General features: G+C 45.0%; 1 protein-coding gene across 1 annotated transcript; it reads left to right on the forward strand.

The window, feature by feature from the left end:
• Positions 1–7082: 7082 nt before the first annotated feature.
• Positions 7083–16345, forward strand: LOC308528609 (interferon-induced protein with tetratricopeptide repeats 2-like). The gene is made up of 2 exons (XM_081104304.1): positions 7083–7239; positions 13059–16345. Exons 1-2 carry the CDS (start codon positions 7235–7237, stop codon positions 14452–14454), a joined length of 1401 nt encoding a protein of 466 aa, XP_080960430.1. The 5' UTR covers positions 7083–7234; the 3' UTR covers positions 14455–16345.
• Positions 16346–26184: the final 9839 nt, after the last annotated feature.

Consider the following 26184-nt stretch of genomic DNA (forward strand, 5'->3'; position numbering starts at 1 on the left):
TCCGCAGGCCAACGCTCCATCCACTGAGCCAAACCGGTTTCAGCGTGTCTGAAAATTTTAAGTCAGATTTTTCTCAAGTACTTGATTTCAGCATCTGCTTAAATATTTAACGTACTTTCATCTAGATACTACTCATTCCAGGAATTTAAAAGTCTGTAGCACTTCCTGACTCACACAGGCTCTCCATAATGGAAGATTTTAGAAATCCTAACCAGCCAGTGGCCAGAGGCTGAAGTAGGAAGAGATGGGAAGACAGGGTGCTGGTGCGGGAAGCTTTGGGGGTGGGGGAGGGGTGAGTTTATTTCATTCTGTTGTGGGCAAATTTTAATCAGTTAAGAATGCAAACCAGGCAGAAATGTTCTTACAAGTTTTTATTTTTCTGTTTATTTGAAAGGAAAAGTCAGGAGTTTGGGGTTATCTATCTATATAAAACCCTAATATGCAGATCGACCAAACGGCGGAACGACCAGTCACTATGATGCGTACTGACCACCAGGGGGCAGACACTCAACGCAGGAGCTGCCCCCAGCCCGCAGGCTCTGACCAGTGGTGCCAGCAGCAGGGAGCAGGGCCAGCAAGCGGGAGGCGCCAGGCTGGCCAAAACCAGGTGCGAGTAGGGGGCTCCCTCAATTGCCCCACCAGTCACCCCACAGATCGGCCCTAGGGACCCTACCTGTGCACGAATTTCATGCACAGGACCTCTAGTTTAATTATAATTTTTAAAGGAAAGGTATCTCTTTATCAGAGCTCAGCAGTGGCTGTCCTAGTAAAGGGTGGATTTAACTCACTTTCTCAAAGACCCACTGTCAGGCACTAACCTTAATGCACATCTCCAAGAACCAAGTTCTGTTTCTCCAAATACTTAGAGAAGTGGGACTGGGTTGGTCCCAGTGCCCATCCTCCCTTTCCTGTTTTGTTTTTAAGCCTCAGTGATCTTTAAACAGCAAAAGAACACTCATACAACAACAAAACTAAAATTATGAAAAACATTCCTAAGGATAAAAATACTATAAGCACACTTAAACCCCCTGGAAAAGTACCAGCTAATATAAGGGGGGAATTCATATCATCTATTTTATATAACCAACCAGAAATAAAACATTTCAAAACTTATAAAACAGACTTGGGGGATTTTTTTTAACTTTAGAGTGCATATTATTTATAGTTTCACCTTGTGTTTATACTTCACATTATTTTGTGAAAATCTTCCCATGTTAATAAATTTTTTAAAAAATATTATGACTATTGAAGGCCTCATGATAATGTTGCAAAGTATGGACGCATCATGATTTCTTTCCCTTTATTCTTTCTTCCGTCCATCCTTCTCTTTTTTATTCCTCATTTTCTCCTTCCTTAGTTCTTTCCCTCCTTCCTCCCTTTCCGATTTCTTCTTTTATAGTCTAATCAAATTTATACATTCACACCACTGAAATAGTCAACGTGATCTACAAGGTAGGAGAAGTAACAGTCCTTCACCTCATTTCCCACTCCCTAAAGGCGACCATTTATAATTCTTTTAGTGGCTATTGTGTTATTTCCTTATACTAAATAATATGCTTATCTTGGAAATTCTAAAAATGTTTTAAAATGGTTAGGCTTTATGTATTGGCTTTTCGCCACTGAACTCCCTCCCCCAACATACACACGCACACACAGCGCCTCTCCCAGCCAATGGCATTGTCTTAGATTAACATTCAGTATTTAGATTATTACAATCACATGAATGCTATTTACAACTGAGCCCTGTTTTGTTCTACAATGACCTTTGTTTTCCTGTATTTTGTTTCATATTTCCCCCACGTTAAAGGAAACAAACAAAAAAGTAGTTGTGTTGTTTCCTTTTTTTTTTTTTTTTAAGTTTTCTAAGTAATGATCACTATCTCAGCCCCAACCAAACTCTCCTCCAGTTGAATAGATCTCCTCTCCCCATTTTCAAATATTAGGTGAGCTGACACTTTCACATTTCCATGGAAATCCCTCACAGGATATGTGACCGGCTCCTGTCTACACTGGTTGCTCCTGAGACCTGTAGCAAGGATTTCCCTTCCCCCTCATTTAGGGTTTTCCTTCACCTCCCTCTGGTACTGGACCTTCCCTTGCACTGTGTCCTGTGCTTCCTAAATCCCGTTTCTTTATTTCCCTGGGTTTACTGCTACTTCTCCTCCCAGCTTCCTGAGGAACAGCGCATATAAAGTAAACATTTTACTTTTATGTATAAAAGTGTCTTTATTTTTTCCTCTCATTATTTTGCTATATTTAGAATTCTATGCTAGAAATTACTTGCCTGCACTATTTTGATGACATTTCTCCCTTGTCTTCTAGCTTTAACTATTGTTGATGAGAAGTCCAAAAACATTTGGATTTTATTTTATAAATCCCCCCGCCCCCAGCTCCAGAACATTTAGAATTCTCTTTGTCATCAGTGTTCTAAAAGCTTACTTGGTAAAGGTTTAGTTATTTTATTTTTTAAAATATATTTTATTGATTTTTCACAGAGAGGAAGGGAGAGAGATAGAGAGTTAGAAACATCGATGAGAGAGAAACATCGATCAGCTGCCTCCTGCACATCTCCTACTGGGGATGTGCCCGCAACCCAGGTACATGCCCTTGACCGGAACCGAACCTGGGACCCTTCAGTCCGCAGGCCGACGCTCCATCCACTGAGCCAAACCGGTTTCGGCGTAAAGGTTTATTTTTTTTTCCCACTTGGAAACTTATAGCTTTCAATCAGGGAAAATTTAGTGGATATTTTCATTGGCTTTTTCATGAATATTTTTTCCTTTTCTTTTTTTCTTTTTTCTTTTTTTTTTTTTTTTGCCTCTGTAGAACTCTTACTATTCAGATATTGATCCTCATAGACTGCTCCATGCCATTAATTCCTGAGCCTTTGGTGTAGTCTGCAATATAAATTGGGTTGATTCTCGGACTTCCCCCACGGCTGACAGATGGTTTTCTCAAGTTTAGTACAGCATGAGGAAATTACCTCTCGTCTAGCTCTTTCAGAGTTTCCAAGATTGTGTTGCCTTTGTGTCCTCTACTATTCTCTTCTCCTTGAGGATCTGATTTGAGGAGAAAGCTAAAACAAACTCATGTGTTCAACTGATAGTTCCATAAAGCCTTTAAGTATTTTTTATGAACCATCATTTAGTTCGTTTAAATTTTTAAGCAGTTTTAACTAATCCTGCAATGAACATCCTTTGTTCATAAACCTCTGTATCAGTCAGGATTCAACCAAAGAAGCAGAAGCAAGAAGAGGTATATAGTAAGAGACTTACTGTAAGGAGTTGGCCTATGTGATTGTGAGGGCTGGCTAGGCAAGTCCAAATCCATAGGGCAAACTGTTAAGAAAGGCAGGCTGGGACTCCGGGGCGTGGGCTGCCTGCCGGCCACGGGCAGCAGCTCTTCATCAGGGAAGCCTCAGCTCTGTCTTAAAGCCTTTCAACTGATTAAACCAGGCCCACCAGGTTATCCAGGATGCTCTCCTGCTTCCAGTGAACTGATTATGGCATTTCATCACATTTGCAAAATACCTTCCCGGCAACATGTAGATTAATGTCCTACCACAAAATAATAATATGTGTGGATAAGAGATCAGGGAGAGTGTGTGCGCAGACACACACACACACACACACACACACACACACGGTTAATTGATATGGCACTGTACTTATTGTGTAAGAAACTCTGTCTCTCAATTTCTCATCTGTAAATGGGATACCACCTGCCTCCTGGGGCGGCTGTGCATACTGAATGAGATGATTCCTCACCTGATTCATGTTTATTGCTCCACATAATGATAATACTAATACTGTAAGTCACATTTTCAGATGCTTCCTATCTACCAGGAACTGTTAGAGGTACTTTTCAGATGTTATTTCATTCAATCCTCACAAAAGATAGGAGCTAAACAGCTTACCCCAGGTCACAAAGAGAATACCCTAATTTCATCTGCCTATTAGTCCTCAGACCCTGGGTTTTGATTTTTTTTAAATATATTTTTTATTGATTTCAGAGAGGAAGGGAAAGGGAGAGAGAGATAGAAACATCAATGATGAGAGAGAACCATCGATCCGTTGGGGATCGAGCCAGCAACATGCCCTTGACCGGAATCGAACCCGGGACCCTTCAGTCCACAGGGCGAGGCTCTGTCCGGGAAACCAGCTAAAGCTGGGTTTTGGTTTTTAAGGTTTCCTCTCTGTCTTCTGTATGTCAGGTTCCTAGCAGGAAACTGATGTCAAACTCAAGCTGAGTAATTCAAGAAAGTTGAATACTAGTATAGAGGTGGTTGGGTTTAGAGATCATAAGAGAATATGCAGTGCTCTGGGGCTAATGACAGTAAGCTGGAAGGAGCACGAGAAGGGAGAAATTACAGGACCACTGTGTAGCTGATGCAGGTCCTCAAGGTGGCCTTTTCTCATTCTGGGAACAGCAAACAAGGTCTCTCCCTGAGTCTAGGTTAAGGCAGGGGCAGCCTGAGGCCTATGTAAAGACAGACAGGAATATTTGTAACAAGCAGAGTAATAGGAAGTCTCGTTGCATTTTTCTCAAAACAGAAACTATTGCCAGCAGAGAGTTGGTTTTCCTTTCCAGTTTCTATTTCCCAGTCACACCATGTACTCTCACTCTAGCCCAGCAGCCAGAGCAGGTGAATCATCCCTGCTGAGATCACACCGGGCTGTGGCCATACAGACTCCTGAAAGGTGAATCCGTACATCGAGGCCAGTGGTTCTCAGCCTTCCTCATGCCACGACCCTTTAATACAGCTCCTCATGTTGTGGTGACCCCCAACCATAAAATTATTTTCGTTGCTACTTCATAACTGTAATGTTGCTACTGTTATGAATCGTAATGTAAATGCAGGATGTATTTAGGCGACCCCTGTGAAAGGGTGGTTCGACCCCCAAAGGGGTCGCGACCCACAGGTTGAGAACCGCTGATCTAGGCACTTCACAACACAGTGGCCACGTGCTTTCCCTGAGCTTCTCCCCACCCAGCACCTTCATGAATAGGACTGAAGCATGTCTAACTGTTTCCTTGAGTGCCAATTCCAAAAAAAAATAAAACCCACAATGTTCCTAATTTCCTAGTTCGGCACTTCTTGCACATTTAACAATACGTTTCTATAAGCACGTAAAAGAACTTGTAAGAAAAGTGAGACCTAAAAGAACGGATTTCCAACGGGGATAGGCTTAGCTGTGTAGCCTAATAAAAGCGTAGAGGATTGTCAAGAAGTGTAGCTTCCACCGGTCCTGGGCAGAAAAATGTGCAATAAATCACACTTCCTCCAAGACCCAACCACCTGGCTCGTCAGCCTCAGTCAGCCTCAGTTTCTCCCAGGCTCTGTGTAAGTTCCTGGCCTCAAAGAAACCAGGTGCTATTAGCTTCCCCCCCCCCCCCCTTGGGTCTATGTGCACGGTAATCCCTTTGTGATTAAGGGTATGAATAAGGAGAGAGCAAAGAAGGTACACTTCCTCTATCATAACACACCCTACGGCTGCTCATTGCGGCGTGGGGGTGCAGAATACCAAGGCGACCCCCGGGGGCTTACAGGGGTGTGGAGCTCAGGGAAGCCAGCGGTGTGTAGAGAGGTCACGGGCTGTTTTCCCTGAGTCAGTGACGATGAGTCATGAGATGTCAGAGAGGCGAAAGCTCTGGAAAAAGCCAGTGTCGCAAGTTTCCCTTCTGGTCACTTTGGTTAAAGCGCTGAGTTATTAATTAAAATAAAAACTAACATTTCCTTATTGTGTGCCGGGCATTATTCTCCCTAGAAGAATGTGTTTCGTGTACCCACCCGTGTGAGCCCCAGACACCACTGTGAGTTGGTAGAGTATTACCTCCATTTCAAGAGGAAGAGACTCAAGCATGGAGCCATTCAATCATTGCTAGTGGCCCAGCATTCAAAAGCAGCCTAGTGCCGAACCGGTTTGGCTCAGTGGATAGAGCGTCGGCCTGCGGACTCAAGGGTCCCGGGTTCGATTCCGGTCAAGGGCATGTACCCTGGTTGTGGGCACATCCCCAGTGGGGGGCGTGCAGGAGGCAGCTGATCGATCTCTCTCATCGATGTTTCTAACTCTCTATCCCTCTTCCTTCTTCTCTGTAAAAAATCAATAAAATATATTTAAAAAAAAAAAAAAAGCAGCCTAGTTTCTAATCTGGAGGAGCTGACATCAGAGTCCACCGTTCTATCCTGCATTCATTCATTCAACAACTACTGCCCAGCCAGGGTGGCTCAGTGGTTGAGCATCAACCTATGAACCAGGAGGTCCCGGTTCAATTCCCTGTCAGGGCATATGCCCAGGTTGTGGGCTTGATCCCCAGTGGGGAGCATGAAGGAGGCAGCCGATCAATGATTCTCTCTCATCAGTGATGTTTCTCTCTCTCTCTCCCTCTCTCTTCCTCTCTGAAATCAGTAAAAATATGTATGTATTTTTTTAAAAAAACTACTTTTGAATGCCTGCTGTGTGCCATGTATTATTGTAAGAACTGGAGGTTCATGCCCTGACCGGTTTGGCTCAGTGGATAGAGCGTCGGCCTGTGGGCTGAAGGGTCCCAGGTTCGATTCCAGTCAAGGGCATGTACCTTGGTTGCAGGCACATCCGGGTGGGGAGAGTGCAGGAAGCAGCTGATCGATGTTTCTCTCTCATCGATGTTTCCAACTCTCTATCCCTCTCCCTTCCTCTCTGTAAAAAATCAATAAAATATATTTTAAAAAAAAGAAAAGATCTGGAGGTTCAGCAGTGAATGAAACTGACCAAAGACCGCCTTCCCATTGGAGGTTACCTAAGGGCTCCTGGCAGCGGCCGGCCAGTCCTATTGGCGATCAGGGTGGGCTGGGTGAGGGTGGGTGACCACTGACCACTGCAATAAGGAGGCAGGGTGCCGGGAAACTGTATCCTCCCCGCTGGACGCCCTGGATGTCAGCTGATGCAGGACATCAACACAATTCACCAAGGGCAGTTCCCTCTGACTCACCGCCCACCCCACCCCCCAGCCCCCGTGGCTCTGACTGAAGCTTCCGTTCCCTTGGAGCCCTGCCTGTTTCACTTTGCAGTTGCAGTTTCTCTTTCCCAAAGCCTTTTGCCGAAAGACAAGGCGAAGGAACGGGGGTGCCTCCATATATAGGTGTCTTCAGCCCTGACCGCAGACAGAGGAGGAAGGTGGCTGGGGAGCAAGCACAGCAGCCCTAACAGCAGCCTCCCCGCAGCACAGCACAGCGGAGAAGGACGCGGCGGCCATGAGGTAGGCATTCCCTGCGGCGCTGGAAAAGTCTGACCAGTCCTGTTGTGGACGCAGACCCTCAGCGGCGCTCCCAGCGGGCAGGCGCCCCACAAGCTTTGCCTGCGAGTTTGCTCGCAGCCTTCCCCAGGCTCCTGTCTCTAGGCTGCGGGCCTGTTTACTGCCGAGTCCGTCTTCTGCCTCACACCGTCCCGCTTCCTCGGGGCGACTGGCCCTGGAGAAGCCGAGAGCTGAGTTCCTAAGGGAGCGAGGGAGGCGGAGGGGGAGGACAGGGGGAGGGGGTGCCATCCTGGAGACTCCTTTTTGTTTCTTTATTTGAAGAACTACGTGAGGAGTTTTTAAATAAGATTCTTAGTTAACAAAATAAGAACAACGTTTAGAGTGTCAGCAGTGTTTTTGTTGGTGGTGGTGGTTGTGTGTGTTTTTTGAGCAGTGTTTAAAATGCACTCAGGGTAGCAACCCACTTCCCGTGAAGGTGGAATTTATTTACTTTTTTACGTTCAAATTCTGTTAGGTTTGTTTGTTCGTTCGTTGTTAAAAGTTCATTCATATCCCTTACGCCCGCTCCCACCTTCCCCCTCCTCTCCCATCACCACACTGTTGTCCCTGTCAGTAAATTCTTTCCCTTTTTTGCTCAATCCCTCTGCGGGCCCATTCCTCCCCCTTCCCCCTCCCCCCTGCCACCCTCCCCCCTCCCCCCCCCCCCCCACCTGTCAGCCTGCTCCCTATGAGTCTGTCTCTATTTTGCTTTTTGGTTATTTTGTTCATTAGATCCCACATGTGAGTGAAACCATATGGTACTTGTCCTTCTCTGTGATTACAGTTCATCTCAGATCTGCACCACGACGGACAAAATGCATTCATTCATTCATTCATTCATTAACAGAAATATAATTTACCCCCAAATTCAACTGATTGGCTAGAGTCGTCCTGTCTGAAGTATAAACTGGAGATGATCCTCAGAAACAGAAGTTTGCCCTGAGGAGGAAGTACTAGCTTATTGGGTAGGAAGAGAGCTTGCTTTTTTCTCCAGTCTGAGGATGGGGTGACCAGACTGGACGCCCAAACCTCGCTCCTGGGAGCTCCAGAACCCAGGGACACCGGCCCCAGCATTACCTTTGGAGGGCACATTGCCACCCGTCTTGAAGTTTCCTGGTCTCTCTTCTGGAAAGATATTTTTTTTTTCTGTTAGTCTCCATGTTTGCCTGATAGAAACAAGAAAAGATTTGAGATATTTCCAGATGTGTGTTGCTATAGTAACTCAGCATTGTTTCTACTTCTTAGAATTTCAGCATGGTCCTCTCATCGAATCTTTCTTATGATCATACAGACCCATCAGTCTCTCTTCTAATTTGATTTTTAGCTATAGGCACCCTCACCAGGCATTGCCCCCACCCCCCGCCCCTGTGCTTTAAGACAGTGGTTCCTGTATTTGAGCTCAAATATGATTCACCTGGAGAACTTGTTAAAGAGAGATTCCTGGGCTCAACCCCCAGATTCTGATTGGGTAGAGCTGGGATGAGGGCCAAGGGTGTGCAGCTCTAACAGCAGCGGTTCTCAACCTGTGGGTCGCGACCCCTTTGACAGTCGAACAACCCTTTCACAGGGGTCGCCTAAGACCATCCTGCATATCAGATATTTACATTACAATTCATAACAGTAGCAACATTACAGTTACGAAGTAGCAACGAAAATAATTTTTTGGTTGGGCCACAGCATGAGGAACTGTATTTAAAGGGCCAGAAGGTTGAGAACCACTGTCTAACAGGGTCTTCCTGGGTTGTGCTGCTACTGCTCTCACTCACTGTGGGGGCAGCACACGTTCTGGCCTGGGGAACAGTGTCCCTGTGGATTTCCTCCAGACCTGAAGCAGGGCAAACGCATTGTGCTGTAAACAGTTAGGACTTCCAGCGGCATCAGGAGCATACGTCATAAGCATATGTCCAGTAAGCAGGTATTGGGACCAGCTTCTGATTTGCCGGTGGACAAAATAATCCATAATTATGCAGTGAAATTGGTTGCCTTTTGAAGGGCTGCTCAAAGGGATTGTATGTAAGTATGTACATTAACTGTCTCTATCCTGCAAATGCACCAACTAACTATGTCTGAGATCATTTCAGCTGTATTCATTCTCTGTGTTTCTGTTATAAAATGAGAAAGGAGCTAAGGAATCTCATGTGCTTTAGGAAATCTTCCTGTGAGCTCACTGAGAAGGAAGGTAGGTGAGATTGGACATCAGCTTTCCTAGGGGAGGCTGCTGTCATTACAATGCAGACGCCAAGCAAGACACTCTCCTGGGCTCTGCCCCACCCTCCCGGTTACACAGGAGACTTCAGACAACCTAGCCCTTCGCTAAGACCCGCCTGGGCCTTTGAAAGAACACAGGTTCCTTCCCTGAGAGGAAATCCCTACCCACTTCCCTCCTATATTTTGTTTATTCTACTTGGGGTTCGTTAAGTTTCCATTTGTTTCAAGTAACAGAAATGAGCAGGTGCTGATTTAAAGTTCCTGGAATGATTCCCAGGACTCCACACACAGGACCATAGCAACCCCAGGAGGACTAGAACAGGACACTGGGGCGCTTGGGGGACCCAGACCCTGTCCTGTCCAAGTGCATCTGAGTCCCTCTCTGCAGGACATAATGCAGAATGCGGTCCCATCAGACCCCCACCCTGCACAGTTCCCTTCCTAACGTGTGAAAACCACCTCAGGCTCCCTCGCTTCCTCTCAGTCCCATTCCCAGCTTCCCCTTGCGTCTGGGTCCCCAGCCGTGGTCCAATCAAATTGTGGGGTGGAAGGGGCTATACAACGTGAAAGCTAGGGGACAGGAGCAAATGAGGGAATATAATCTTTCATTTGGGCAAATATTTCAAAAGTGATCGATCCTTGCCACATTACATGATTGTGTAATGTCTTGGCTGCTCATGTCAGAATCCATACTATTTAGAATATCAGCTCCTGATAAAAGGGCCAGGGAATATATGTATCATAAAAAATTTTTTAAGTGAGCAAAAGCAACATTTCAGAGACTCCAGTGTCTAGGCCTGTGGTCGGCAAACCGCGGCTCGCGAGCCACATGAGGCTCTTTGGCCCCTTGAGTGTGGGTCTTCTACAAAATACTGCCACACTCAAGGGGCCAAAGAGCCGCATGTGGCTCGTGAGCCGCAGTTTGCCGACCACTGGTCTAGGCAATGTAGAAAAACAATTTGGTGCTATTCGTGAGTTATAATAACCTCCTCATCGGCGAAGTTATTCAAGACAGGGTTATTTGTCTGTTTGCTGTTTCTGTTTGGTTGGATTTGTTCATTTGTTTGCTTGTTTTAAGGACCAACACTAAAGGGAATGAGAAATGTTTCTAGAAGAGTTGCTAGGGCGCCCTAAGTGAAAGAGAGCCTTTCCTGTGAGAGAGAAAGCTGGCTGTTTTGTGAGCCTCGTCTTGTAGCCACACGTCTAACACCTTGTCACGAAAGCAATCCACAGAAGAGGAAAATAAAATTTCAAAAGAAAATAATTAAACAACAAATGCAAAATTATTACTAAATCAACTCAACAAAACATGTTAAGAACAGAAATCAACAACCTAAGAAGTTGGGGGTGGGAGTGATTATATTTATTCCACAATGAAAGTTTAAGACATTATTAACATATATAATACTAGAGGCCCGGTGCATGAAATTCGTGCAGGGGGCGGGGCGGGGGGGGGGGGTTGCTGTGTTCCTCAGCATGGCCTGCACTGTCTCCCATCTGGGACCCCTTGGGGATGTCCGGGATCGGGCCTAAACCGGCAGTTGGATATAACCTCTCACAATCCAGGACCACTGGTTCCTAACCACTCTCCTACCTGCCAGCCTGATCACTGCCTAATCACTCCCCTGCAGGCCTGATTGATGCCTAACTGCTCCCCTGCCTGCCTGATCGCCCCCAACTGCCCTCCCCTGCCACGACCCGCCTGAGATGCCGGGACCAGCCTCCTCCGCACAGAGCGGCTGCCTCCATCTTGTGGCTACGACTCACGCACGAGGACCACCTAGGCTTTTATTAGTATAGATTAATCAGGTTAGGAGGTAAAAAATAAAAATGTAGGGGAAATTAGTAAAAATTAAGAATGGTTGAAATTAAGCCTGACCAGCATGGCTCAGTGGTTGAACATTGACCTATGAACCAGGAGGTCATGGTTCAATTCCCAGTCAAGGCACACGCCTGGGGTGTGGGCTCAATCCTCAGTGTGGGATGTACAGAAGGCAGCCTATCAGTGATTCCCTCTCATCATTGATGTTTCTTTCTCTCCCTCTCCCTTCCTTTCTGAAATCAATAAAAATATATATTTTTAAAAGAATGGTGAGCCCTAACTGGTTTGGCTCAGTGGGTAGAGCGTTAGCCTGCGGACTGAAAGGTCCCAGGTTCGATTCCGGCCAAGGTCATGTACCTTGGTTGTGGGCACATCTCCAGTAGGGAGTGTGCAGGAGGCAGCTGATCAATGTTTCTCTCTCATTGATGTTTCTAACTCTCTATCCCTCTCCCTTCTTCTCTGTAAAAAAAATCAATAAAATATATATTTTTTAAAAAATAAAAGAATGGTTGAAATTAAGATTTAAATGGTTAAAATGGAAAATTTTAAAACAAGGCAATAGAATGTCAAAATAAAAAGACAAAACCGATTTGATTTTAAAAAGGTTTGGCTAAACAAAGAAACTCAATTAAGTATATAGGAAAAGCTCAAATAATTAGGCAGGAAATAGAAAGTAATAGAGATAAAAAAGACAAATTAAAGGGAACTAAGGAATTAAAAGTGTAGATGCTAATATGGCATTGAATCTCAGAGGAGTAGCCAAGATTAAAATCAGGTTGGCAAATTGTTCAAAGAAGACAAAATTATAAAGCTACAGTTCAAAAGTGAACGTCAGCCCTAGCTGGTTTGGCTCAGTGGATAGAGCGGCCTGTGGACTGAAGGGTCCTGTGTTCGATTCTGGTCAAGGGCACATGCCTGGGTTGTGGGTTTGATCCCCAGTATGGGGATGCAGGAGGTAGCCAATCAATGATTCTCTCTCATTATTGATGTTTCTATCTCTCCCTCTCCCTTCCTCTCTGAAATCAATTATATATATGTATATATATATATATATATATATATATATATACACACATATATATATGTATATATATATGTATGTATATGTATATATAGATATATTTTTTTAAGTGAATGCTAGGTAGGAGGAAGAACAGAAACAAACAAAAATCAATGAACTAGCCTTCCCAGAAAGCACAGAAAGCCTCCACTGGAATCAGTTCTACAGCTTTGGCCGCCCCTGCAGAGGCCCCCCAAGAAGAGAGCAGAGGGCTGGCCACCCTAACAAAGCTACCTTCCTTAGGGAAACCTGCCCACTGTCCTCTCCCTAATTCTTCCATTGCCCAGTCACTGGATTTCTGCTTCCCCGTGCTTGAACGCATATGCCAAAATACAGAAATTTTAAAAAGGAAATGTTTTTTAAAATATATTTTTATTGATTTCATACAGGAGGGGAGGAGGAGAGAGAGAAACATCAATGATGAGAGAGAATCATTGGTCGGCTGCCTCCTGCACACCCCACACTGGGGATCGAGCCCGCAACCTGGGCATGTGCCCTTACCGGGAATCGAACTGTGACCTCCAGGTTCATAGGGTGACGCTCCACCACTGGGCCATGCCGGCCGGGCAATGTTCGTTTTTGATTGGAGTTCGCTCCCTTTCGGAGGAGGACTGCGTTTGTCTTGCTCCCTGCTTTGTGCTGGGTGAGTCTGTGCTGTGTCTCACATGTCCATCTCTCTGCTTTTCCCCACAGCGAGGCCACCGAGAACTCCTTGGAGAGCAGCCTACGGCGGCTAAAGTGCCACTTCACCTGGAACTTAGGGGGAGAAAATTCCCTGGATGATTTTGAAGACAGAGTGTGTCACCAGACCGAGCTGCAGAACGGCGAGTTCAGAGCTACGGCGTACAACTTGCTGGCCTACATAAAACACCACAGAGGCCTAGGCGAGGAGGCGCTGGGATGCTTGCGGCAAGCCGAAGCGTTGATCCAGCAGCAGCACCCTGACCAAGCAGAACTCCGAAGCCTGGTCACCTGGGGCAACTACGCCTGGGTCTACTATCACATGGGCAGACACTCGGAGGCTCAAGTCTACGTGGACAAGGTCAGAGAAACGTGCAAGAAGTTTTCCAGCCCCTACAGAATGGAGGGTCCTGAGCTGGACTGCGAAGAAGGGTGGTCGCGGCTGAAGTGCGGAAGAAAGTACACCGAAAGGGCAAAGGCGTGTTTTGAGAAGTGTCTGGAAAAGTGCCCGATGCACCCCGAGTACACCTCGGGACTGGCCATTTGCAGCTACCGTCTGGATGAGTGGTCAGGGCCTAAGAATCCCATCGATGCGCTGAGGCAGGCCATTCGGCTCAATCCTGACAACCAGTATATTAAAGTCCTCCTGGCTCTGAAACTGCAGAAGATGAACGAGGAAAGGGAAGCAGAGAGGTTAGTTGAAGAAGCTGTGGAGAAAGCCCCCTGTGCCATAGATGTGCTTCGCGGGGCAGCAATGCTGTATCGGAAAAAAAATGACGTGGACAAAGCTATCGAACTGCTTAAAAGGGCTGTCGAATGCTCGCCAAACAACCCCTACCTGCATTGCCATCTTGGGGTGTGCTATCGGGCAAAAGTCCACGAGTATGAGAAGAGAGGCCTGAGCGGAAGGTATGGGGGGAGAGAGGATTACCAGGAACTGATCAGACACGCTGTGGGTCATCTGAAGAGAGCTGATGAGCTCAACGGAAACCTCGCCAATGTCGGCTCCTTTCTTGCCTGCCTCCACCTCCAGGCGGGTCAGTACGAAGAAGCAGAATATTATTTCCAGAGAGAATTCAGCAAAGAGCTCACGGCTGTAGACCGGCAAGTGCTCCATCTCCGATATGGCAACTTTCAGTGGTTTCAAATGAAGTGTGAAAGCAAGGCCATCCACCACTTTCTAGAGGGCGTGAAAATAAACCAGGACCTAAAGGCGACAGGAAAGATGGAATACAAACTGCGATGTATTGCCAAAACCAGGCTTTCCAGAAATAGAGACGATCCCGAGGCTCTGCGTATCTTGGCGTGTCTTGAGGAGCTGAATGAGAAAAGGCAGCCAGCAGATGAAAACTCTGAGAGGGGTGTGAACTCCGGACGCCTCAGCCCTTCGGCATCTTTCGTGGAGTAATGAGGAATCAGGATGTGGTGCCCATAGGGCTAGTCCTGGCAGGGAAGCAAAACCCCTTCTCGCAGTTGGTATCAAAATATTTAACTATGAGTATGGCCTAGGCATGGACTAAGAGTGTGGCCACAGTCCTGGATTGGGTCAGGACTGTGAGTTGCTTGAGTTGCTCAGGGAGTTTCAGGAGAGGGACTAAGTTGGGGGCGGGGGGGGGGGGCGGGTAGGGGCGGGCGTGTAAGGTCCTGTGGCTTGGTAAAGGGGCCACTTCCCAATTGACATCTGTAACACTGGTCCATTTTTGCAATGCTTTCCCATCACTGGTGTCATTTGAGATCCATTACAGGAATGTTCTAGGTTCATCCAAAGGCTGGGGGACCAAAGCTTAGAGCTTAGATAGGGCTGGTGTTCTCTCTCTCTCTCTCTCTCTCTCTCTCTCTCTCTCTCTCTCTCTCCCTCTCTCTCTCTCTCTCCTGCCTTCTTTCTCCACTGCCCTAGATTATCCTTAATCTAGATTGTCCTACATGACAGCAGTTCAATCGTCCTATTAACTGAGGTGGGACCATAGTTTGAAAAAGAGCAGAAAATAAGTCAAATCCAGAAGCGACATATCTCCAAGTAATGGGGTCAGCCAATCACACTACAGAGGTTCAAGAGGCACATGGGGGAGATTTTGCCTTCACTCTGCTCTCCCTGTAATCGTAATACAACATGTGAAGAATTTTTTAAAAAGGATTCTGGCCCTGGTCAGTGTGGTATCGTCCCATGCACTGAAAGTTGCCGGTTTGATTCCCCGTCAGGACACCTGCCCAGGTTTCTGACTTGATCCTTGGTGGGGGCATGCAAGAGGCAGCCAATTGATGTTACACTCTCCTGTCAATGTTTCTCTCTTCTCCCTCTCTGTTCCTCTCCAAATAAATAAATAAAAGAACAAACAAGCAAACTACTATTTTAAAAAAAGGATTCTGTAAAGTATGCTAGAAACCAAAATAAAACCTTTCTTTAAAAATAAATGTCTCACCCATAGGGGTAGGAACAGGGTAGGCAAAAGAGAGCAAGAGAGAGGAATGCTGCTGGTTTGTCATTGTAGATTGTAATCATATGGAGAAATTTTCATTTCCTTAGCCACTATTAGGAAAATGTATTTGCTTTGTTTAAAAATAAATGTTTTGATGACCCCCAGGTTCAAGATGCTAGGAAAGCAGCAGAACAGGGAATTATTTGGTGGCTGAGGAGCTAGTGAAAGGTCTTGGGAAATTACATCAGTAAAGGAAGGGTTTGCCACCATTAGAAATGTAAATTCGGTGATATAAAAGTTCTCTTAACCCTGAACATTTTTATGAAAACACCCAAATGAATGGTATGTTTGGAGCAATTGGAATTTTCTAGGTAGATACTGAATAGCCGACAAATGTCAAGTTCTGCGTGACCCAGAACACAGTCAGCTGACCGAGCACGAGATCATCAGTTATTCTCCGGGTTGCAAAATGTTTGTCTGTTGGAATGCCTTCAAATTTTAAAGATGGTTATCTGGGGCTGGAGGGGGCGGGGGGACACGAGATTCTGTTAAAGGGTACAAGCTTGCAACTAGTAGATAAAGAAGTTCTGGAAATCTAATGCACAGGATAGTGAATATAGACAATAATACTGTGTTATAATCATCAACCTTGTTAAGACACTAGATCTTAATTAGTCCCACCACAAAATATGTCAAACAATTGCAATCATATTACCATGTAAAAATGTAGCAAGTCAATATGCTGTACACCTTAAACTGACACAATGTTATATATCAAATATGTTTCAATAAAATTAAGTCTATATTAACATGTTCATCAAGCAATTTAAACCTTATATGTAAATCAAGGTTCTTTTTCTATTAAAATTTCCAACTACTGTGACAATGGCTTTTGTGTTATTTTCTGTATCAGAAATAATGTTGTGTGCCCTGAGACCATCCGTATGCACAGTATGGATTCCTGAAAAAAAAAGTCATAGATTTAATTAATACATAATGTATATGTGATGGAACATAAAGGGGTGTTCTGATTTTTCTGAAAGTTTGGTGTACCTTACCTCCTTCAACTCAGCTACAGATAAATGAAATGTTACACTGGGTATGAACTGGCTCCAATAACCTAGGCTGGTCTCACATCACAGCCACTGAAAAGAACATTTTTTCCCCTACAGCTTTCTTAAAAGAGTTCAGGACTTCAGCTTATGCCCTGACACCCACCACCATGCACCCTCGTGCACACAAACGCCTGCCTCCACACTGACAGTGGGGGTGGGTGGGAGGGGAGGGGGGAGGCGAGAGGGGGAGGGCTGCTTTATTTTTCTCCATTAAATCTTGTTAATATCTGCTTCTATCCACATTCTCTCTCCTTGTCTGACTCCATCATGAGAAATGAGGAGGTGCCCCTGATGCTGTGTTATGCCCCACCTGGAGGCAGTCTCAAAGGCATAATAAGTAAAAAATAGTTTTTCTTGATAAGTAAAGAATACAAAGAAACATGAAGCCCTGAGTCTCTCCTGTTTTTCAAGAGGCCTCTCTGGTGGAAAACATGATTCATACCAGCCGCAAAGGTAAACTCCTTCCATTGTCGGAATTGGACAGGTGTATATATCTCAAGGGAAGGTTTAGCTCACTTTGCCTGAGTAATTACTGGATCTGGTGCCTAGGGAAGGAAACTGGGCATGTTCTGTTGACCTGGAGTGAAGACCATTGGCACCTCCAGTGTGCTAAAGAAGGCACACCAGGTGTATGCATGTGTGTTGCTCAAGGATGTCAGATTACTAGGAACAGAACCCTAAAAGGAATAAGGTGGGACGGGTAGGCAAGAGATATGACATATTACACTTAATATTTACTTGAGGACTTAAAACTAACGGAGACATTTGGAAAACAATGAAGAACATTTTATATATAACTATGTTTCCTGAAATGTCACTAGCCAGGGAACAGATGGAGCCACATTAGTTGGAATGACTTGTAATTCCCTGGCTCTTAACCACACCTCCCGGTGCAAGACATGTACCTCTCCTCATAAGCTCACCCTGGTAAATAACATGCCCCCAAGAGGTGCCTCCTAAGTGTTGATGAGCTAGTCTGTCAGAATGAGCTATTGGCATGGTTCCAGCACCCAAGGCCCTCAATGTCTTCTCGTAAAAAGGGCCCTGACATCTCATCATTCCCTGTGTTTGATTGCCACCCGCAGAGCACCGACATCCCTGCCAAAACTGTTCTCCAGTGTAGTCACACCCCTGAAGGAATGAGGAGAACCTCTCATCCTTGTCTGGGTTTCAAGTCACACTAGTTGTTTCTCAGCTGCAGGGTCCTCAGTGAAGGGTTTGTCGTGCGTTTCCTGCAGAGCTCAGACAGCCCGTGGAGGCAGCAGACCTGAGTCATGCTCCACACTCACCTTCCTTCCCACCTCATGTCCATTGGGTAGGGGGACATATCATTTGATAGCTAGAGCACCTGAGTTCATCTAAAAAATAATCACATTATTTTGAAATTCTAAAATACATATATGCATGGGAGCAGAGAGTTAAGTTTCTTATATGGGAACAGAGGGTTAATTTATTTATTTATTTTTTTATCTGTTTCATGTCTCAGGCCAGTGCACCTGCGTACCCACTTTGATCCCGAGCAAAGTGGTGGAGGAGGTGATTCAGCTGCAGACAATGTACACTGTACCCAGCATGCAAGCAGAACTGTTAAGCATGATCAGGCCGACCCCACCAGGAGCCAAGCCATCATCTCATCGCCTGACAACCAAGAACAATGGTTGACGTCTGCTGACCTTCAGGACTGCATGAATTGCATTCTGTTCCCAACCTCAGCCCAGTCCATTTTCCCTGTATAATCCTGTCCCCGGCACCTTGCTGTAAGGCAGGTTTGGGATGTTTGTAAGCCCCTTTGCCAGGGCCAGCCTGACAGGGTTGAGCCGGGCTGAGGCAGGGAGGTGGGAATTGAGAAAAGAAAGAAAGACAGGAAAGCGGGGTCGGGAGGACCCCAGTTCTCTGGATGAACTGAAGCGAGTTTATTAGCTATACAATCCTATTTATACACAACACACTGAATCAGAGGTCTGTCAAGAGGAATGTATTCTTTGTTCCTCTTAATCTCTAAGGGAGAGATACAGCAGAAGGACAAGTTCTCAGTACAGCATATCTCAGTAAATAGTTATAGACTTCTTGGCAAGCTATGAAAGGCTGGTCTCATTCTACAAATGTTACTCCCATTCTACTGATAATCACCATCCACACAAGTCTGGGAAAACTGTGTGGGTAAGGGTCCCAGCCTTGCTAGCCCCTGCAGGTGCAAGGACCTTTCCAGCTTACATCTGGCCCCCAACACCCCTTGTCTTCTTGGTTGGCTGGCCTTCTCAATAAGCGCATTATATGATTCAACCCTGCCTTTGTTATTGGACATTGCGACAGGCAGCCGGGGCCCACCCAGGGGTTTCCTGGTAACTAACTGACTCGCACAGTCTGTGTCCGGAAGTGAGACAGCATTCGAGTCCTAAAGACAAACACAAATAAGACTGTGTTAGGATCCCTGCCATCTGCACAGTCAACCTTGGATTTCAACCTGGGAAATGTGGGTTCCAACTGGAGGCCATAAGCTCCTGTCTCCTCCCTCCCTGCCTCCACCGTTTCCCCATCATTTACTTTGGGGAAAGGTAAGTAGTTTGTGGTAGGCAATTAGACAGACAGGAGCAGAGCAAGGATGATGGGCCAGGTACAGAAGGTGACCAGGGTGGGAAGCCCTGGGTGCCTAGCAAAGGACAATCGCAAGGTGGGACCTTGCCCCCAGGGTGACCTTTCCTCCCTTAGTATATCGCTGGTCCTGTGATTTGAACCCCCTGACCTTTCCTCTCTAGAGAAAACATCTAGGCCCCAGTCGTATTTCAGCTCCAGGCTCAGATAAGCAACAAAACCAGCCACAGCTGACCTCAGTACCAGCTGCATTGAATAATGCCCTCATGCCCTGGTGCCCACCAACCAATCAGTGGAGAGAGACCACACCCCCTGAAAGGACACACCTGGAAAGCTGCTAAATATTCTATTAAGATCTTTCCCTGGGACCACCCCTAAAATCTCCCCCTTAAAACCCTTAGGAAGGAGGACTCAGTGCACGCTCCCTCCTGGGAGCCGCCAGTAGGCTCTGGCCTTTTCCTTCTCCCTAAGTCCCCCTCTTCCTAGGTGCATTACCATTACCATCCTCCCTCCCAAGCTCCTAGGGCAGCCGTGGGCAAACTACGGCCCGCGGGCCGGATCCGGCCCGTTTGAAATGAATAAAACTATTGAAAAAAAAGACCGTACCCTTTTATGTAATGATGTTTACTTTGAATTTATATTAGTTCACACAAACACTCCATCCACGCTTTTGTTCCGGCCCTCCGGTCCAGTTTAAGAACCCATTGTGGCCCTCAAGTCAAAAAGTTTGCCCACCCCTGTCCTAGGGCCTTGGTCGGCAAACTGTGGCTCGCGAGCCACATGCAGCTCTTTGGCCCCTTCAGTGTGGCTCTTCCTAAGCCTTAGGAGTACCCTAATTAAGTTAATAACAATGTACCTACCTACAGTATATAGTTTAAGTTTAAAAAACTTGGCTCTCAAAAGAAATTTCAATCATTGTACTGTTGATATTTGGCTCTGTTGACTAATGAGTTTGCCGACCACTGTCCTAGGGCCCTTCCTTTGCCTCCATAACTTACTTCCTCAGCACACCTCTTCTACGAATGACTTCTTCTATCTCTGTAACTTTCTAAATAAATGTCCTTTTATAGTTGGAGTCTTGGCTCTGAACTCTGTCCCAGCCAGAATTCAGTACCTAGGTCCAGTCTGACCCCATGGGTCTAACACCCAGCACTGTTCCCACTGCCTACAACAACTTGGTTAGATGAATTAGAAATTTTCCTTATGATTGACAGTGCTACTGTGTTATTGCTGGTAATCTACACCTTATTGGGAGGCTGCAAGGGGGTGGATCATTGATGACTAAAATCCTTAATGTAAAATGGTGCAGCAACTTTGGAAAACTGTTTGGCACTTCCTCAAACTGTTAAACAATGCAACACCACACAACCTAGCAATTCCATCCCTAGGTATGTACCCAAGAGAAATGAAAACATATATTCACATAAACCTGTACCTGAATGCTCATACTAGCATTATTCATAATAGCCAAGAAGTAGATCCATCAACTAAGGAACTGATAGATTAAAAAGGTATATCCTTACAGGGGAATGATATTTTGCAATAAAAATAAAGTAAATACTTACTGATACATGCTACAATATAGAAGGACCTTGAAAACATTATGCTAAGTGAAAGAAGCCAGTCACAAATGGTCACACACTGTATGATTCTTTTTATTTTTATTTTATTTATTTATTTATTTATTTTTAAGCCTCACCCAAGGATATTTTTCCATTGATTTTTAGAGAGAGTGGAAGAGGGAGGGAAAGGCAGAGAGAAACATCGATGTGAGAGAAACACATCGATTGGTTGCCTCCTGCATGGGCCCTGACCAGGACTGGGGCCAGGGAGGAGCCTGCAATCAAGGTACATGCCCTTGACTGGAATCAAACCAGGGGGGACCCTTCGGTCCACAGGTCCTCTATTCACTGAGCTAAACCAGCTAGGGCTGTATGATTCTTTTTTTTTTAAATATATTTTTATTGATTTCAGAGAGGAAGGGAGAGAGAGATAGAAACACCAATGATGAAAGAAACTCATTGATTGGCTGCCTCCTGCATGTCCCCTACTGGGGATCGAGCCCTGAACCCAGGCATGTGCCCTTTTAGACCACAGGCCGACACTCCATCCACTGAGCCAAACAGGCTAGGGCTGTATGAATATTTTTATATGAAATGTCCAGAGTAAGCAAATAGAGAGCCAGAAAGTAGATTAGTGGTTGCTGAGGACTGGGAGGGATAATAGGAGTGGAGGTAACAACAAATGGGGTGTGGAGTTTCTTTGGGGTTAATGAGAATATTCCAAAATTGACTGTGCCCTGGCAGGGTAGCCCAGTTGGTTTGAATGTTGTCTCCATGCGCCAAGGTTTCTCATTCAATCCCAGGTCAGGTCAATAAAAATTCAACCAATGAATGTATAAGTGGAACAGCAAATCAATGTTTCTCTGTTTCCTCCATTTCTCTCTCTCTCAAATCAATAAGAAATTAAAAATAATAAAACTTAAAAATGTATTGTGATGATGGTTGCACAGCTCTGTGAAATGCTTAAACTATTGAATTCTATACTTTAAATGGGTGCGTTGCATGGTATGTGGATTACATTTTAATCAATCTTAAAAATGTGTACTCATTACAAACGTGTACTATATAAGGAAAGCAATCTTTTCTTCAATCACCTTCTATTTTTAAGCTCAGGGATTGCTTGCACTGTTTTGTTCCTATCTAAATTCTTTTAGGGAGTTAAGGGAGAGGTCAAAGCTTTTCTTGAGTTTGCTGGCTTAGTTGTCCTCAGCTTAAAACAGTCCACACGCCAAAGTGGCACATTTTGGGGAAGTTCATTCTAAACCTCTTCAGAAATTTTATAAAAATAAAAAATAGATGTGTCTTAGGTAGTATTCCTCTTTCAGAGTTCAAGGAATAAATACAGGCATGTAAATTTATCAGCTAACTGGCCAGCCACTACACAATATGTGTTACTACTTCCTATTTCACAGCTGGGAAGACCTAACTATTATCTTAGACTACTCAGAGACTTAAACGCCCAAGATTATCTCCAGGGTTTGGCTTTCTCTATTTAGTCTGGGGCAAAACAGAAGATTAGGGCAGGGTGATGTGATTCAGGGCTAACCCAAGTGCTAGTAAACTGAACAAACAGAACTAAATCCAGGTCTCCAAGTACAAATTGTCTCCCACAGATAAAGTGGACGAAACTACTTTTTAGAAAATATTTCTGGAACAATTTTTCGCATCATGTGGTCCCAGAAACCCCTGGAGTCTGAATCTCCTACAGACTATTCCTAGGACCTACCCCGGGGTATATGAGTGGCATTTAAACAATGTACTTTGAGTCATAGCAGAACTCATCAAACTTGTTGTATTTTCCTCCTCCTGATGTGAAATCACTTGCACTTTCCAATTCCTCTTCCCTCTCCTAAAGGCAATTTCTTAGAAACGGGGAGCAAGCCTTCCCCCCACCCCACTTCCCCTTTAAATAGCTCCTTCAGCATTTACTGGCCACAGACAAAGAAGATTTTCCAAGAGCCAATCAGCTTGGACCCACCTTTTGAGACGTGCTGAGAAGCAGTTGGCAGTCATGAGGTCAGTGAGATAACAATGCATAGATACCTTTGATCTTGAATGCAAAACAGCGTTTCTCAGGTTCAGACACGGTCCTGAGTTGTCCTGTTACTTGGGGACTAAACGTGCCTTCATCAGCATGGCACTTTTCATTTCCGGGGCTTTTTCTGGAGTAGGAGCTCAGCTCTCTAAACTTCTAGAACTGTTCCCTGGAACACCTGGTGGAGCTGGGAGCTGGGTGAGGGAGGTTGGGCAGGAATGGTTAGATCCACTCAGGCACAAAGTTTGCTGATTCAGTGGCAGAACTAAGGAATCCCTCTTTATGGGGTTTTGTTGTTCTCCTTTGAAGGACCGAAGGCCTTCTTCTTGTCATTTTCTTTTCAGCAGACATTATTCAAGATGGAATTGGAAGTCCAAACCCAACTCACATTGAGAGGAATTGAGCCCTGAAAATTCGATCACTTCAAGGTGGGAATTCTTACAGATGGGCATTTATTTTTTCCATTTCTTATACGAAAAACAAACCAAAGGCTTAGAGTTGATTTTTATTGCTGTGATGAGAGCTGGAAATCATTTCTCTTCAAAACATAATGGCCTAATTTCTTGTCTAATACTGATCTAATTTCTAGTGGTAGAAAGCAGAGACATGGTTGCCGGAGCATGGAGGCGGGTGGGGCTGGAATCCACTAGGAAGGCACACGGGAAACTGAAGATCATGCAGATAGTCTACAAGGAGTGACTCCTGGTGGTTACTTGGGCATATACATTTGGCAAAACACATCGGACTGTACACTTAAAATGGGTGCATTTTATTGTAGGTAAACTATAACCTTAGCACACGATTTCAAAAAGTGCATACAGACCAGTTGGAGCTCTGCCAACACACAGAACCTCAGAAGAGAGAGGACAGAGAAGAAGAAGCCTTTCCCATCAAACAGCTGTGGGAGGGATTGATTGCCTGGGGAGGAAGGATCCAAGTGACCACTCAGGCAGTGAGGAAAGGAAGACCCAAGGGTTCCCAAATCCCCTGCAGCGGAGAGGAGTAAGAGGAACTCACAGCCAAGTGCCTCAGGTCACCTTTTCCTGTAGAATGGGCTCCTGGCCATGAGTAATATCAATTGTCCCTGCATGAATAAGTTTGACCAGAAAACCTGCCGCTGCCCAGAACCTCGGTCTGTCCAAGAGGTTTTGCAGCGACCTGTGCTTGCGGGTGTCCAGAGCACTGACCTGAGGGCATCTGAGAGGGGCGTGCTGGAGTATGCTGGACTAAAGCCCACACCAGCGTGTCCTGTTCCCAGAGGCTGTGTGGGCCACCGGAGTTAGGTGCTCCTCCCCAGCAGTGCGAAACATTGTCAAAGGGAGAGCCACATGGGGAAACGCCCAGCACCTGTTAGCTGGTTCATGGGTGCCCTCCTCTGTCCCATCCACTGAGAAACTCTGTGGTCCCCTTCACCCACTCAAAATCCACTTAAAATTGTAGCACTAATATACCAGTAATCACAGTTGTACCAGTTTCTACGCGATCAGTAGTAGGTAGTGTCCTGTTAAGTGCTTTATATACATTATCTTCTATCATCTTTCCCATAGCTCTAGGCAGGAAGAACTGTTATTTTTTTTACTAGCCTCATTTTCTAGGTGAATAAGACGGGGTTCAGAGGGCAAATTACTCACCCAAGTGTTTACATACGGTAAGGTCATTACCCAGGTGCCAAAGCATGTCCCAGCTCTGGGCACAAAGGCCAAAAGGGTGAAATGTCTCAATCCTTTCAGTTAAGCTCACGTTGGAGAGAAGGGGCAGGGACTGGGAGGACTAGGCCCTTGGGGTTTTTATTTGGAGGGTGAGGACCACTCTTCGATGGCAACACACTCCTTAGGGCCACACCTTAGATCAGTGGTTCTCAACCTTGGCTGCACATTAGAATCACCTGGGAATCTTTTTTAAAATCCTGATTTCTGGGCCTCATCCTCTGGAAATTCTGTTTCTTTGTTATGGGGTGGGGCCACAACATTAGTAACAAAGAAATAGAATTTCCGAAGGATGAGGCCCAGAAATCAGGATTTTAAAAAGATTCCCAGATGATTCTTCTGAAAATTCACCATGGTTTTTAACATACTGAATACTCTTGAAGCCATTCTGTTAACATTGTTTAACCTAGCATTATCCAAAGGAACCTCATCATAGAATCTTTTTTTTTTTCACATAACATCTTTTAAAATACCAAGTAAAATAAATTAAATCAAAAATGAAGCAACTAATTTCCAGAAAACCCTTTGACAGGCACAAGTGTCAGAGAGCTAAGAGGTTATTCACCAGAATGTTAATAGCTACCAAAAATATATTCCATCTTTATAAAAATAGTGATTTATGAAAGAAAAAATTCTAGCTGTACAAACAATAATCACTGCCATATATTAAGGACCTACTCTGTGTCATGCTAAGGGTTTTACATATTCTGAAAATAAGAATTAAATGACATGAGAAGAAATCATGCCTCAAAGACCACGTGACTTTCCTTAGCTCCTGCAGCTAGTAAGTGGCCAACCCTCAATTTAACTTCCGATCAGTCTGAGTCCAATATGTGTGTTCTTTTCACTATATTATATTCTCTGGTTTTGTTTATTTGTTTAAATATGTTTTTATTGATTTCAGAGAAAGGAAGGGAGAGGGAGAGAGGGATAGAAACATCAATAATGAGAGAGAATCATTGACTGGCTGTCTCCTACACACACCCCTTACTGGGGATCAGGCCCGCAATCCAGGCATGTGCCCTAACCGGGAATCAAACGGTGACCTCCTGGTTCATGTGTCAACATTCAACCACTGATCCAAACAGGCTGGGCCACAAGATATTCTTCTGGAACTGAAGAGCATTATGCTAAGTGAAATAAGCCAGGAAGTGAAAGAAAAACACCACATGATCTCACTCATTTATGGATAATAAAGATTATAACCTGATGAACAAAAAGATAGATACAGAGGCAGAGAAGCATGGAACAGACTGTCAAATTACAGTGGGAAGGCTGGGGAGTGTTGGGGGCGGGGAGGTACGAGATCAACTGAAGGACTTGTATGCATGCATATAAGCATAACCAATGGACACAAGACACTGGGGGGTGGTGTGAGGGCATGTGCTGGGAGGTAGGGGAGGCCGGGGGAAGGTCAATGGGGAGGAAAAAAGGAGACATATGTACTACTATCTGTAATACTTTAAACAATAAAATAAAATTTAAAAAAAATTTAAAAAAAATTTAAAAAAAAGTAAAAAGATTCCCAGATGATTCTAATGTGCAGCCAAGGTTAAGGACCACTGCCTTAGATGAAGGTAAGAATGGATCTCCCCATGGCACAGTTTTCTATAATTTGGATGGAAGGAAAAAGTCAGTTCATTCTAGGCCATTTTAAAAGTAAAGAAATGAGGCTCAATGATGTGATTCAAGAAATATCCCAGAGCTGATC

Source organism: Myotis nattereri, assembly GCF_964212035.1.
Source record: "Myotis nattereri genome assembly, chromosome: 13".
NCBI lineage: Eukaryota > Metazoa > Chordata > Mammalia > Chiroptera > Vespertilionidae > Myotis > Myotis nattereri.